Genomic DNA, 14,283 nt, shown 5'->3' with positions numbered 1-14,283 from the left:
TTGGCTTTGTTTCAAAACTCAAAGGATCTACAGACTAAGTTGATTTTGTCTCTACAGATTTGAAATGCTGTTCACATGCCATTTTCCCATCTTCTTCTACCTGAGTTACAGAGAAAGATTAAAACCCACATTATCTGTAGATTCTCCAGCAAGTCCAGGCACCTCCAAGACCTGGTGCTTTCAGCACAGCTCCATACCATGTAAGCAAGCATGATCCCTCTCCCTGCTGGAATAAAGTAATCAGACACCACATCCAAGGTGTTCCATCTGTCTGTCTAACCTTCCCTTCTCCTTTCTGAAACAGAAAATCCTTCTGGTGGGGAGCACAAAATAAAATTTTCCCCTTTCCCATACAGCCCAGTGCAACCACAGCATATGTATACAAAACATATTCTGTACCAGTGCACAAGCACTGTGACAAAACTTGGTCCATGAGGAGGCACCTCCAAACTCAGCAATTAGCTGGAAAGAAGTCTGCTCACTAACTAATATATCTGTATTCCTGAAGAGGAAACCAGAGCACACTTCCATTACCTCAGAGGAAACCTAAGGAAAGGTAGCATTACTCAGAACTGATTTACTGCCTCAAGCCATTCAGAAAACCTTAAAGTCACTGACATATAAGACAAGCAACTCATTCACAAGAGCTCTTTGATCTTAAATACAAATAAAATTAGGTCAATATTAAAGATTTTCATTCCTTGCCATATAAGATGCACAAAGGCTAAAAAAAGCTTTTCCCTTTCCTTCTTTTAACACTCAAGTTATTTAGCAAGTAACATTTCTTTCACATGACTTGAAACATTTTCTCCCTATTCACTTGTCATCGCCCCAGAACTTAAGTATTGGTGAAAAGGCACGGGGGAGCTGCATAGAATGTTTTCCATAGTCCCCAAGGACAAGTCAGATCAGAGAATTTCAATGTGTTTCACGTGTGGGAAAAGAAGGAGCAAAGTGCACCTTTCCCAATGCTCGGATTAAAAAAAAATAAAAAAAAAGTCATTAATTTGTTATTCAAAGCATTCCAGTGATTTTTTAACAGATGAAGAGGAGAAAGCCTGTGCTGTCACTATTAATAGGCTGACATTCTTTCTTCCCCCGCAAGACCACACCAGAAACACAGGTGAAGGTGACAAGTTAAGGGAGCCCGGACATGTACCAGCTCTGTCAAAGCCCCAAACCCTGTGGCACAGGGACTCCTGCGTATGCGCCCCTCAGGTGCAGGGTATGGCACTGGTGCACAAAATGCCTGCTGTGAAATGAGAGAGGTCCTTCACATCTCAGACTCCCCCATAGTTCTCAACACTGCGCCTTTTGCTCCTTCTTCTGCAACAGTACATCATTAACTTCACCTGCTAAGCAACAGCGGTTTACAGGATAATCTAAGGATATAGCATCACCTTGCATTTTCGATTTAACATGTTTGATTGTGTTAGGGTGGCTTTAAAATTTTATTTATTTGCTTCCTAAATCAACCCAGAGCTCTCATATGCAGCAGAAGGCCCCTGAAGCTATCACTGTAATGGGATATCTGCTCATAAACGTCAATATACCAATTTTAAAGGTATTAAAGCTGCTGTTTAGTCATGGTAAAATATCCTAATACCTTCCTCACCTCTGTTACAGACAGCAATACAGTTAAATGTGAGCAATTCAGTTCAGGCCTTTCTGCAAAACTCATTTAAACAGAAACCTTGCCAACTGCAGGACAGCACATAATAATTCCACCACAAACACAAGTAAAAGAAGTAGGGTTACCATGAGGCTCACTCTATGAGATCCACCCACCCAGTCACTCAAGGACATTTAGATCCTTCCTCTGAACAGTTTTTAAGAGACCAGAGGGTCAGCATGCAAAGTCTTCCCTCTCTTTGGCTTGGGTAAGTGTGAAAACTGATCCCAAATACCACTAAGGCAAAAGAAAGCACACCTTTTGACTAAAGCACATCATTTTGCATTCAGAGGTTTGGATCATACCTCTGTCATGTATTTCCTGAGCGGCTGGGCACAAATTACATCAGTTGCCCCATGTACTTCCCTCCCACATCCTCAGCCCGAAGTAAAGCACAGTGGATAACTAGAGTATCAGAGGAAAATGACATGAGAGTTCCACTTCCTTCTATGTTTATACAGGAGATTACCATGCAACTGACAGTGCAGTTTAACAAACAGTGTGGAATATGAAACTTCAAGTACCTCAGGACTGCAGCTGCCGAAGGAAAATCCAGGATATTGCCCAAAAAAAACCCCCAACAGTTAATTAGAGAAAAGATACTTGGATTTACAACAGGCTAAGATTTAAACATAAAATTCACAACCAGGCTGAATTCTACTAGCTGAGCTTACAGATAGGGAGAAGCAATATAATGACACAGCTGGGAAAAACAAATAAATAAAAAAACAAACAGGTTTGATGGGAAAGTATACCCTCCAGAGAAGCACACGTTTGGAAAAACCGGTTTGAATGTCAGGCACTTAATTACAACCCTTATCAACACTATCAAAAAAACTAAAGTATTACCATAATTCTCTCCTGAAAAACAGTAACCTAGATTAAATGGATTCTCTATGGAAGTTTAATTTACCTGAACAGGAAAGACCCCAGTGCTTACTGCTGAGGCACACAGAAAAGACTCAAGGCACTGACTGCTTTTTACATTGATAGTTCTTCTCATCCCTCAGAACTTCTGCAGAAATAAACCTATCTATGGGTAAGTTCCCAGCCTCCACATAAGAGTGCAAAGAATACCAATTGAGGGCAAGTACATTCACCTCTTGGGAAATGCAAAAACAGGTCACTTACTTATGTGTCTTTTGAGAAAATGGATGTTTCCCTTCCCTGATGGGCAAGGGGGCTTTCACATGTCAATCACTTTCATACTTCCACTTACAAAGGCATCTTCACTCCTACTATATATCCCACGAAGTAGATGGGACTGTAGGAGCTACTACATCCACGGTAGAGAGTGGGGTCAACCTGTCCAATCTTAAGACATCTAGAAGATATAAAACTGAGATATTCATCCGAAGTTCCCATTTTAACTAACAAAGACTCAGGTAAAGAGCAATTTATCTCATCCTAGGGTAGTTATCCCCAGATGCCATTCCCCTGTTCTGCCTCTCTCCCCCGTGAGTCCTAGAGCACACAGCTCAGATTAAAGGCACAAGGACAGTAAGCAGCCCACTCCTACTTAAGCACCTTTCAAAAGTACCATCCAAGCCCATTGTACAGAAACAAGCTGTAAATTACTGAGCATCTGTGTGTATCAGCAGCTCTCACTACAAAATGCATTTTTCACCTATCAGGCTGCCGTAACATAACTGGAGCTAAACAGCACTATCAGTTTTTTTGGGAAGCACAAAAGAAACTTAATCAGGGCTTCCAGTCAGCAAACACCTCATCATTATTTGCAAATTCTGCTGCACCAGTTCCCCCAAGCATTATTTTGATTATTGCATTAGCACATGGTAGTGGACTACAGCTAAGAGTCCATCAGCATTTTGATTTTCTTTATGTACCCCTACATGTAAGGATTTATAACTCAGCTACAAGTATTCCGTCTTGAGAAGAGCTTTGCACAGTTATGCTCCCTTTTAGGTACTCTACTGAATTTCCCTTGGGAAGTACAAAAATGAAGAAAAATAATAAACCTAAATAATACTGGGGGGTCCCTGACTCTAAGATACATAAACCCAAGGAGGGCATAGTATACTTTGTGATAACACATTAAGGTCCGTGGACTGTAAGCTTTTCTTTCCTGAATTTGAAAACAAAACAACCCAATATCATTAGACAGCTCAAAGTTTAGTGAGCAGGTTTTGAGACCAGTTTATTTTGGTTTGAGCTTACAGCTAAAATTAGAATCATGAACTCTTGCCCACTGTCATCCCCTACAGCTACTCTCACAAAATCCTGTGAAGAAGCAATTGAAATTATCAGAGCTTAACTAAAATTGACTGTTGTATTTTTAAGACTTCAATTAATTTTTAACATTGCCAAATGCAAAAATCCTAAACAAAGTGCATCAGCTTTGAGGTAAACCAGAATGAGTAAACTATGGCCTTGGTAGTCCTCAGGAAGTTAATAAAATTCAGATTTGATGCAATTAATTATTTCAAGCTGCTGCCATTCTTTTACCTACCTAAGTAACACTCTCCCATTTCACCTCTGTCCTCCAGTGAAGTTGCTAGGTGCAGGAACAGAGCCAACAAGTCCACACCATGGACTAGTCCAACATAGAAAGATGGTAACCCAAACATTTATACCTAAAACCAGCACAATTTTCAGAACCCGAAAATACGCAGTGAAGCTAAAGGGAACTCCATGAACATACCAAAAAGAGAAGTCATTTGGGAGGATAATACACCATAGAGTGAGTAGCCAGAGAAAGCAGAGGGGTGTCATGAATGGACACGTGGACTTGCACTTCCATGTGGAGAGCAACACTAGAAGAAGAAAAAGCTTCAGAGCCAGGTACGGAGTGGGGCAGCATCCATGCCTCCAAAGCTGCAAATCTAAGATGACCAGAGGGATCCTTTTGGGCTTCCTCAGCCAGGGTGGTGGGAAGAGCATTAAGCAAGCGGACCTCACCAACAGCCCCAGAGCCAGGGAGTTACTGGGGTGCTCAAGTCACACAGGGGCAGGGGACAAAGCAGACAAATGGCCATGGCACACCACCAACAGTGCCAGCACCCACATCCCTGACCCCAGCCCACAGCAGACCTTCTCCAGGGCCAGACCTTGCTCCAGGAGGAGTGGCTACAGTCCATGCAGCTCCTTTAGCCACAGGTACAAACCTATGAGTCACTGCGATCCCTGCACAGAGAGCAGCTCTTATCAACATGCCATGGGACAGCTCCAAATGGAGGTGACGGAGACATACCAGATAAGCACTATAATACCAGTATAACCGCATCCATGTTAGGAGTTTTACCACATTAGCTGTTTCATTGCTAGACAGGCTGATCAAGACCTGTTGGCACTTGTAGTGTCCTGTTTGTATAATAATAATGACAGCTACAGTGCCAGAGCAACTCAGGGAGGGGCAGCTCCAGTGGGAAAGCAGCATTTTGCCACTAGTGTTAAACTATTTCCCCCAAAAGACATTCCTTATTCTGGCACATGGTCACAACATGGCTAGGTGGGCTAAGGAAGGTCTCCGCAGCCTGGGCCATGCTAAAATCAGCATAAAAACCTGTGTAAACAAACATTCCCCTGGTGTGCATAAGCCCACAGCCTGGCTGGCTAATGAACTTCATAATATAACCTTCATAATATATATATTAGTTTTTAAATGTAAATTATATATGCTAATGTGTTTCTACCGACAATTAAGCTGTACCTTACTTTTTCTTATATTAAGCGCTTCCCTGACTCAACGCAACTTTTTGTTTCCCACAATTATGAACAGTCCACTAATTAATTCTCAACACGTAAGCCAGATTCTTCTTCACCTTCTGATTTCTTCTGTAAATTCACCTTCAATAGACTGCTGCTCTCTCAACTGTTTCACTATCTCTTCCTAACTCCAAATCTTCCCACAGATTTCATCCTTCACTTACAACTATGATGCAAGGTCAAGCAGGAGGAGGGCACAGGAGAATCCCTGGGAGATGTCAACACCCTTCATGCCTGCTACAGTCGAGCTGCGCAGGGCACTAGAGATAGGAGTTAGCTGGACCAATTTCTAAATAAAGTACAGAGAAGCCTTCTGCATCCATACATCTTTCCAATCCTTATGTGCCTCAGAAGTGCAAGTCCTCTGCAAGGGTCAGCATCTCCACTCCCCAGTCTCTGTGATTTCATCTTTATTTAGTAGTGCTTTTCAGAGATTTCCCAATCAGCAGAAAATTAAAATCACCACCACTGAGGTCAAATTGTAGTTATTCATTACACTCAGAACAGCAGACTTCATTCTGCTGCAGGACAACAAAGCCTGAGAGAGTAGAGGACTGCTCTGCCTGTAGAACTACAGTGTCCCCAGTCTGTATTTGCTTCTCTTTCAGAAAGCTGCTCTGTCCTTTTTCTAACACTGAAATAGACACCACACAAGTTAGGACTGCAAAGTCCCGGGGCCACTCTGGAGAAGATACATCAAACCTTGCTCAGGACATGACAAGGGACCAAGAATGAGGCTTAGATGGAGGTACAATGAACTTCTCAACAGCATATTGACCATTTAGCAGCACTCCACAGTTTGTAATCAGTGTCTTATTTTTTGTGCCTCTGTGAAAGTGTTTCACACCGCATTCAAGGCAGAAAATACACTTTGGAAATAATACTGAGATGCAATGTCAAAATCTCCAAGCCCTCTACATTCAAAGCTACCTCAAAGTTCTCAAGAGGTATGTTCAGCTGTGCGTTTTTTCCTCCCCCTTCCCAAGCTGCCTGATTTTACAGCCAACAGTATCTTTTCTTGAGCCTGTGCTGACCTGAGAAATAATCAGGGACCCATAACACTATAAACATAAGGTATTTGATAAGAGAACTCTTGAGCAAAGCTATGAGATCCCCTTCCAAATCCACCTCTCGTTCAGCAAGCTGAATTCTTTCCACCATTTTCTGTGGGCTGGGGCCTAAAATAATGACACAGATAAGGATCTTACTGTAACTTTTGACTATAGTCAAGCTCACATTCTGCAAGTCAATGCTACTGATCTTAAATATCAACGTCACCCAACGTCTTGAGGAGCCAGAGTGTACGGTCAGAAATGTAAAATGGGAAAAACAAAAATACCACTTTCCTCCAAGGAAAACAGATCTCAGGAAGGTAGGTATACTACCTACTGAGCTGAAATCACTCTCACAACAGAAAGTACCACTTGAAAAGAAGATGACTAGAACATAATGCTTATACACAAACACACGCTAGACCACATGAGGAAAGTCAGCTGGCATTCTAGTCCAAAAATTTATACTAAAAAGATGTATATGATGAAGGCAGGGAAATGCAAAGGGTGAGCATCTCTTGTAATGCTGGATTCCCTTTGGGGACATTCCTCTACATCATTCCCTAGGGTGGGAGGTGCAGATCTGCTATCATCACAGAGCCCAAATCATGCATTTCTGCACACTACAGTCAAGGCTCTGGTGCCTGGAAGTTACAACATGTCACCAAACTAGGCAACGAGAGAGCAAAAATTAAACAAGAAATGGAAGGTCTACCTCCCTGGTTTTCCCCTCATCTTTCTTCAATATCCCAAAACTACTAAAAACCCCTACTCTGGGCCTTACCGATAAAGCTCACCTTCCTCATGCCTGGAGCAAGGTGCAGAGACCTTGATGGGGAAAACCATCCACCTATACAAACCCAGAGAAATGACCCCTACCATTGCCAATGGGGAAGGAGCACATGCATGCAAAAAGGAAAGAGAGTACGAGATGATTTCAACTGAAATTTTATCCACACCAGTTGAAATATATTCCTACAGAAAGCTGAAAAAAATTCTTAGGAGTCAGCACAAAACTCTGGGCTAGATCTTTTTCCATCCATCATCTCAAAGCCCTGCACACACTCATGTTCCCATGTCCCAGAGTGCCGGGTCCTCTTCTATTTACTCCAGGAAAAACGAGTCCCTGCCCCAGGAATCTGCAATTTGATTTAAGACAAGATACAAAAACCCACACATTTTGCAAACAGACAGATGGACCGGGGGAGGAAGAATAAGAGGGACATGTGGTTACCCACAATTGACACATCGCTTTCTTTTCTCTTTTTCTTTTTTTTTAATAAAAATAAATATCAGTAATCCCCACTGGCCACATGCCTAGCTTTTGTATATTTAATTAAGAAGGATTTCAGTGATGGAGAACTGGTCAAAAGTTCAGCCAGTTTGGGAGAGGACAGGAGGGTAAACATCTAGCTGCAGGACCCCAAAAAAAAGTCTGTATTCCAGCCACTGCCTGGTCCTTTGCAATTTCTCCAATGGCAGACACTCACTTTGCAACACAATCCATGAAAAATCAGAGGAGGAAGGGAAGAAGGGCAGTTCATACTTGAGAGAGCTGGTCTGGACCAGTTCCTGAAAGCCAGTGACCTCACTGATCCTGAGTACAGTTTGTCTTTATAGTGATAAGACTGGAATTGTATTCATGTTTAACAAAATCATTTGAATCCACAATGATGTCCCTTTAGCAGTGAGAGAAACAAAGGGGAGAGGGAGGTGGGAAAAAAACCCTTAACTGAGTTAGTAGAGAACACCAAGCACTGTCTTCTCTTCCTCCCCCCCAACACAGTCACCTCGTAAGATACAACTCCATTAAGACTAAAACAGGGTATCCTTAGCATGGGAAAACATTTATACAAGTTTTAATTTATTTTCAAATCAGCATTTAAACGATCACATCTTACATCATTTCCTTTTACAAGCCAGCAGTTAGACAATACACATCATTTACATGCAGTTTTGGAAGGCTGCAACATAAATCAACAAAAGAAGCCTTCACTATGAATTAACTATTACAAGGCTCTCAGAAAGTCACACCAGCCTGCGTTGAGGGCAATTAGGAGTATCAACCCCAATTCTCATCTTTCTGGTGCACTCCGGTTATGCCTCAGAACTCCCACAAAAATATCCTTCCCCCCCAGTCATTGCTGCCACAAGAGAATTACAATGTCTATCTGTGAGATGTAACAGCACACTCACAACAGCTATTTTAAAGTGTTAGATGTCTTAAAAAACACAGACACACACACATACAAAAAACCAGAAGTGACCGAGCAAGGTAACACAGTTTAGTCTCAATAGCAGAATTAAGAAGCCTCTATGAACGATCAGGTGGTAGAGACTGAAATTTTAAAAGTATTAACCAGTTGCCTTTAGTTCACAGGTAATTTCTGCAATAAAACAACAACAACAACAACAACAACAAGCACACAGAAGGGGAGCAAACACCTAGTTCGAACCTTATCTTGAGACCAATTTCAGGAGTGTTTTCATTTGGTGCAAGCCAAACTTCAAATTAAGCTTACAATTGGATATGAAAAGCTAACATCTAACCGCAGCAATGCTAAAAATGCTTCCCCACTACTTGCAAAAGATCAAAAAAAACCCCTTAAGGCAGACGATCACTTTGTGAGCTGGCTACAAGTCCCAGTTACACCGAAGCAGGACTGGCCTCACTCAAGAGGAAAGAAGAGGGGCGGCACATCCATCCCCCATCCCAACCGCACAAGCCAGCAGCAAGCACAAAAAGCACAATTGCATGCTAACACCATTATTTCTTGCCGATTCCCGTGCCATTCACATCCTCCCCTGCTTGCCCCTGGCAGAAGGTGGCACAGGCTGCTGGGAGGAGGGGCGGCGGGGCCGCAGTGGGAGCTCCTGCCCGCTGAGCGCCCGCCGCGGGCACAGGGCGCTGCCCGGGCCGGCCCGCACACGCCGCTCGGCTCCCGCCAGCTGACTCCGACCTATTGAAGGGAAATTCCTCCCTCCCAATGCCAGCAAAGGCGCGGGGCTCCTTAAAAGTTTTAAGACTGTCGACCCAGGGGGTGATGTGGCCGATCCTTCCTGCCTCGGCTCCGAGGGAACGCTGCCGGCTGTACTTGGGAGCGTTTAACCCTTTGCTTTCTAACTAATCTAAGCGACGCAACTTCCACGCCATTGTTCTCGGGGTCTCCACCAACTATAAAAGGGCAAACAATTTCCATGCGGACTTTCATTCCCCGGGATTTCAGAGGAGCAGTAGAGGAGCTCTGCTTGGCCGCAGGACAAATGAGCCACCCCCACCACTGCCCTTTGCCCTGCGCTTGGCAAAGGCTTCCCCAAAACACCCCTTTCTTTTAGCTACCCAGGGCTGGGGAACCTCAGGCTCTTTTTGCCCCCCCCAGTTCACCATTTCGTAACAAGTTCCTCTTGAAACGCAAGACTTCTTCACATGGGAGAGGTGTAAGCAAGGTTAGGAAGATGAAAATAATGTAAACTCTACAGACTTCAGAATCATAGGATCACACAATGAATGGTTTGGGTTGGAAAAGACCTTAAAGGTCATGTAGCACCAACCTCTTTGTCATAGGCAGAGACACCTTCCACTACAACACGTTGCTAAAAGCCCAATCCCAGCCTGACCTTGAGCACTTGTAAGCATGGGGCATCTACAACTTCTCTGGGCAACCTGTTCCAGTGTTTCACCACCCTTACAGTAAAGAATTTCTTCCCAATATCTAATCTAAACCTGCTCTCTTTCAGTTTAAAATCATTACCCCAATTTAAGCACAGCAGAATAAAACTTAGTATTTTTAATACCTCACCGCTATGGTCTCAGGCCCACAGTACACTCCACATAAACCAACCCATTCAATGCCATAAAATCCCAGGAGGGTCCACACTGCTCTGTGACAGGGAGTAACTCCACTTGTATTTCGGTGCCAAACATCCAAGTGCTGCCCTCACATTTCCTGCTTGCTTATACATCTATACACCTATATACAGCTAAATAAAAAGCTAAGTTAGAACTAGCTACAGAAATATCACTAGCTAGAGAGATCAGCTATTTCCAGCAAGCTCAGTTAAGGCAAAGAGGAATAAAACAGGGCTGTTTTCTGCTTTTCAACAGGTCGGCGCAGTCCCCTTCCCACCGCTGCTGGAAAGCAGACTCCCCAGCAAGGCAAACGACCTTCGGCATCATCGCAGGGGTGTATGAGCTAGACAAAGAGATAACGTCATGCCCTCTCCCGCTCCTTCCGTGTCCTCCCCGCAGTGGCAGGTAGCCAACCAATCCCGCTCCCGGGTGACATCATCGCTGATGCCTATACTCGAATGTGGAAGTACATCAAACTACATCTCGGAGCACGGCTCCTCAAAGGCAACCTACACCCCACCCTCCAGTCCTTGGGGAAGACAGACCGCTTAAAAGGGAAATAAAACCATCCAGGAAGAGGGATTTCAAGAAGTGGTTGCTGGGTAGGAGGAAAGCGGAAAGCAACAAGCAAACACAGCGTAACCTCGTTTTTCCCTCGATAATGCAGTTCCTACAAAAGCCCTCAAAATGTACACACAGAGTTTCACCTTTGGGTGTTCCTGAAGCATTTTTCCTAACAAAAAAGTGACCGAGAAAAGTTAAGCAACAATTAATTTTTTTTCACATAACTTCATTATTTTAAGAAGAAAGATCACAGAATCAGAGAATATGCTGAGTTGGAAGGGACCCACAAGGATCATCAAGTCCAACCCTTAGCCCTGCAAAGGATGTTTATCACAGCAAGGAAGTCTTTTGGTATAGTACTTTTTGTTTATGTAAAGCTCTGTTAGGTGTCCACATTATCAGTCTATGTATATAAATGTGGGCAAATGCCTAAAAAGAAGAAGCAGTGCCAACCCAACCTTAAACAACTGTCAACCCACTACTGTCTGGCAGACTCTATAGCAAGCAAGGAGAGTGCCTGTTGCTCCCCCTGTTATCAGTGACACCGATGCAATGCCCTTAGACATCAGGTCTTCATTCAGCTCTTCCAAGTCAATAAATGCATGTGCTGAGTTTAATTTCTAATGCTAACTATTCTGGGAGAGTAAAATTTCTATTGTCCAGACTGTTAAACCACGGAAAACTTTGCTCGTTAACTCAAAGCATTAACAAGCAAGCCAAGAAACAATGCACCAAATTGCAATAATTAACAGGAGAGTTTCAAGTCACACATTCACACCCTACTTTTTTTTTTTTTTTTAAGAAGGGTTCAGCTGATGCAAACCCTGGGAGCAAAAGAATTACAGAAAAAAAATTAAACTGTGTCATTTCAATGATCAGAAAAAAAATGGCAGAAAAAAATTAAATGGTCATGGTTGTGTCAAAGTGCAGCTTCTTACTCATCTCCCCCCTCTCCTCTGACTTTCTGAGCCACATCTTTTTTTCCATCTCTATGCCAACAGCAGCAGCCTGGTTATTCCACCTCAAGTCTTAAAATGCAACTCACACACTGCACAGGCAGACTTACTTCTCCATCAGGAAGGCTGAGGTTCACGCCCTCAAAACACACTGACATGCGTTTCATTTGCAGAAGAGGCACCAAAGTGCTTTATTTAGTTACTGGAGCTGCAAGCAGCAGTATCTTGCCATCAGGGAAACTCACCAATTACACTGACTTGTTTATAAGCAAAAAACCCAAACCAAAACAAAAAAACCAACAACAACAAAAACCAACCAAAAAACCCAAACAAGTAGCTAGGCATTCTCAGCTACTTTCAGTTCTCTCTCCTTCCCTCTCCAAATGTATCTTGCATTTTTACAGTTTAAGCCAAGTATTAAGTCTGTGTGAATAATTAGTCATCCTGGTAGCTAACACTCACTGCAGTCATGCAATCTCAAGATTTGTTTGTTCCACTGACTGCACACTAAAGGGGAAAAAAGAAACAAAAAAAAAAGTAGGCTAGTTTCACACCCACATGGGCACTGTCCGATTTCTATTTTCTAAAGTCATACACTTGTCAAACAGGTTATTCTGGGAATTCTGGTTTTCACAAAATAAGCTTCCCTGCTTCAATCACTTATTACTGTCCCTCTGCACCCCCCATTACAGCACAGCCCAGTGGGATCGGATGCACTCGCCTCCAACTCTATAGCTTCAGCACCTTGAAGGTTTTCCAACAAGGAAACCGGGTGACAATTTTAATTAAGGCCAATGTCTTTGTCTAAAGTCACTGCAGCAGTAGCAACTTCCATGAGGATTTCCAGCAGCAAATCAGAATAAGCCTGTGGACCTATTTGTATAACCTGGCCACATTCTGACAGCGTCCACTTGGTTTGGTGGTTTCTCTAGAGGGAGCACAGGGAGGAATAAGGACAATAAAGAGCTATTTCACCATTTCAGGATGGGTACTTAGGAGAGCAATTTGTGCCCCTCTGAAAAAGCAGAAGCCAAGAGGCTGACAAACTTGTCACGGCCAGCAACAATGACAAGGACAACACTTTTACCACCCATCACTGTTCCGTTTGCCACAGCGGGTGGCTCGCCTGCAGGCGTGTGCTCAGCCCGGCGCAGGCACCGGGTACCCTCTGGAAAATCGGCAACAATAAAAGGAGAAAAAATTCTGCACAAACCTTGTAAACTTGCCCGTACGTGCCATTGCCAACCACTTCCACGAGCTCAAAAATCCCAGCGGGGTCCTAGGAGGAGGAAGGGGTAAAGGGGTCGGGGGGGGGAGGGGAGAAGGGGAAAAAGAGAAGCGGGGTTATTACATTTTTGAGAGGCGATGGCTGCTGGCAGAGCCCAACCAGCGAGCCCGGCTGCTGGCGGCGTGCAGCTGTTGCGCCCTGCTTTTCCACGCACATGCCAATACATGCAAACAAAGGAAAAGCAGCCCAGGGCCGCGCTCCCCCCGCCCGCCCCCGCGGGAGGGCTCCCCCCACGCGGCCGCGGGCCCCCCGCGCCCCGGCACCGGCCCCAGGCCCGGACCGGCCGCTCCCACCCCCGCCGGACCGGCAGCCCTGGCAAGGGGCGCGCCGGCCCCGGGGGGCCCCCGCCCCGGCCTCCGGCACCGGCACTCACCCGCAGGGAGGAAAGGTCGATATCCACCAGACTTTTTGCAGGAGAATCGTTCGCCATTTTCCCGTCTCTTCTTTTTTTTTTTCCTTTAGTATTTTTTTTCTTCTCTGTTAAATAATAGCGAGGCCGCTCCCCCCTCCCTGGAGCAGCTGTGAATTGCGCGAAGCTCCGCTCCGCTGTTCTCTCCTCCCTTCCGCCCTTCCCTTCTTCACTCCAGCCCCGCCGGGTTGAAAGTCTTCAGCATTGGGAGGGGTTGGCGGGGGGGATGATGGATAGATAGATGGATGGTGGGAGGAGGAGGGGGGAGAGGGAGGTGAAGGAAGGGAAGAAGGAAGGAGAGGGGGTGTTGCGGTTTGTCCGTCTGTCCTCCCGCGTTGCACTGCGGGGCTGGATCCTCCCGAGGATCCTGGCCGGCCGGTCGGCGGGTGAGTGGGTGGGTTGGTGGGTGCCCGCGCGTCCCCGGCGGCAGCGGGCTCACACCATGTCGCGGCGGCGGCGGCAGGAGCGGCGCCGTGGCCGGCAGCCTCTGGCAGCCTCACGATGCACCCCGCGACCGGGCATGGCACGGCACGGCTCGGCTCGGCCCAGCCCGGCCGGCGGCGCTCACGCCGGGAGCCGGCAGTAGCAGTGGCGGCCCCGCTCTCGCATGGGGGGGCGGCTCACGCCCAGCGGCGCGGCGGAGCCCCCGCCGCCTCCCAGCCCTTCCCGCGGCGCTGCCCTCGCATCCAACGGCGCCGGGCACCGGCGGGCACGGGCTGCGCGTCCTGGCGGCGGCGGGGCAGGGGCGCGGGGCTGGAGCGGGGTG

General features: G+C 45.6%; 1 protein-coding gene across 11 annotated transcripts in view; it reads right to left on the bottom strand.

Moving 5' to 3' along the window:
- MAP4K4 (mitogen-activated protein kinase kinase kinase kinase 4) overlaps positions 1 to 13,595 on the bottom strand; it is a 166,848-nt gene extending 153,253 nt beyond the window's left edge. For all 11 annotated transcript variants that reach the window (XM_027674936.1, XM_027674937.1, XM_027674942.1 and 8 more), the window contains exons 1-2: positions 13,482 to 13,595; positions 13,034 to 13,099 (exon numbers count right to left, since the gene is read on the bottom strand). In XM_027674936.1, the coding sequence (XP_027530737.1) occupies positions 13,034 to 13,099; positions 13,482 to 13,538 (123 nt within the window). In that variant the 5' untranslated portion in view covers positions 13,539 to 13,595. The remainder of the gene's footprint in view (positions 1 to 13,033; positions 13,100 to 13,481) is intronic.
- Positions 13,596 to 14,283: the final 688 nt, after the last annotated feature.

Source organism: Neopelma chrysocephalum, unplaced genomic scaffold, assembly GCF_003984885.1.
Source record: "Neopelma chrysocephalum unplaced genomic scaffold, ASM398488v2 Primary Assembly neopelma1_25, whole genome shotgun sequence".
Lineage (NCBI taxonomy): Eukaryota > Metazoa > Chordata > Aves > Passeriformes > Pipridae > Neopelma > Neopelma chrysocephalum.
This window is presented reverse-complemented; position numbering and strand designations above follow the sequence as displayed.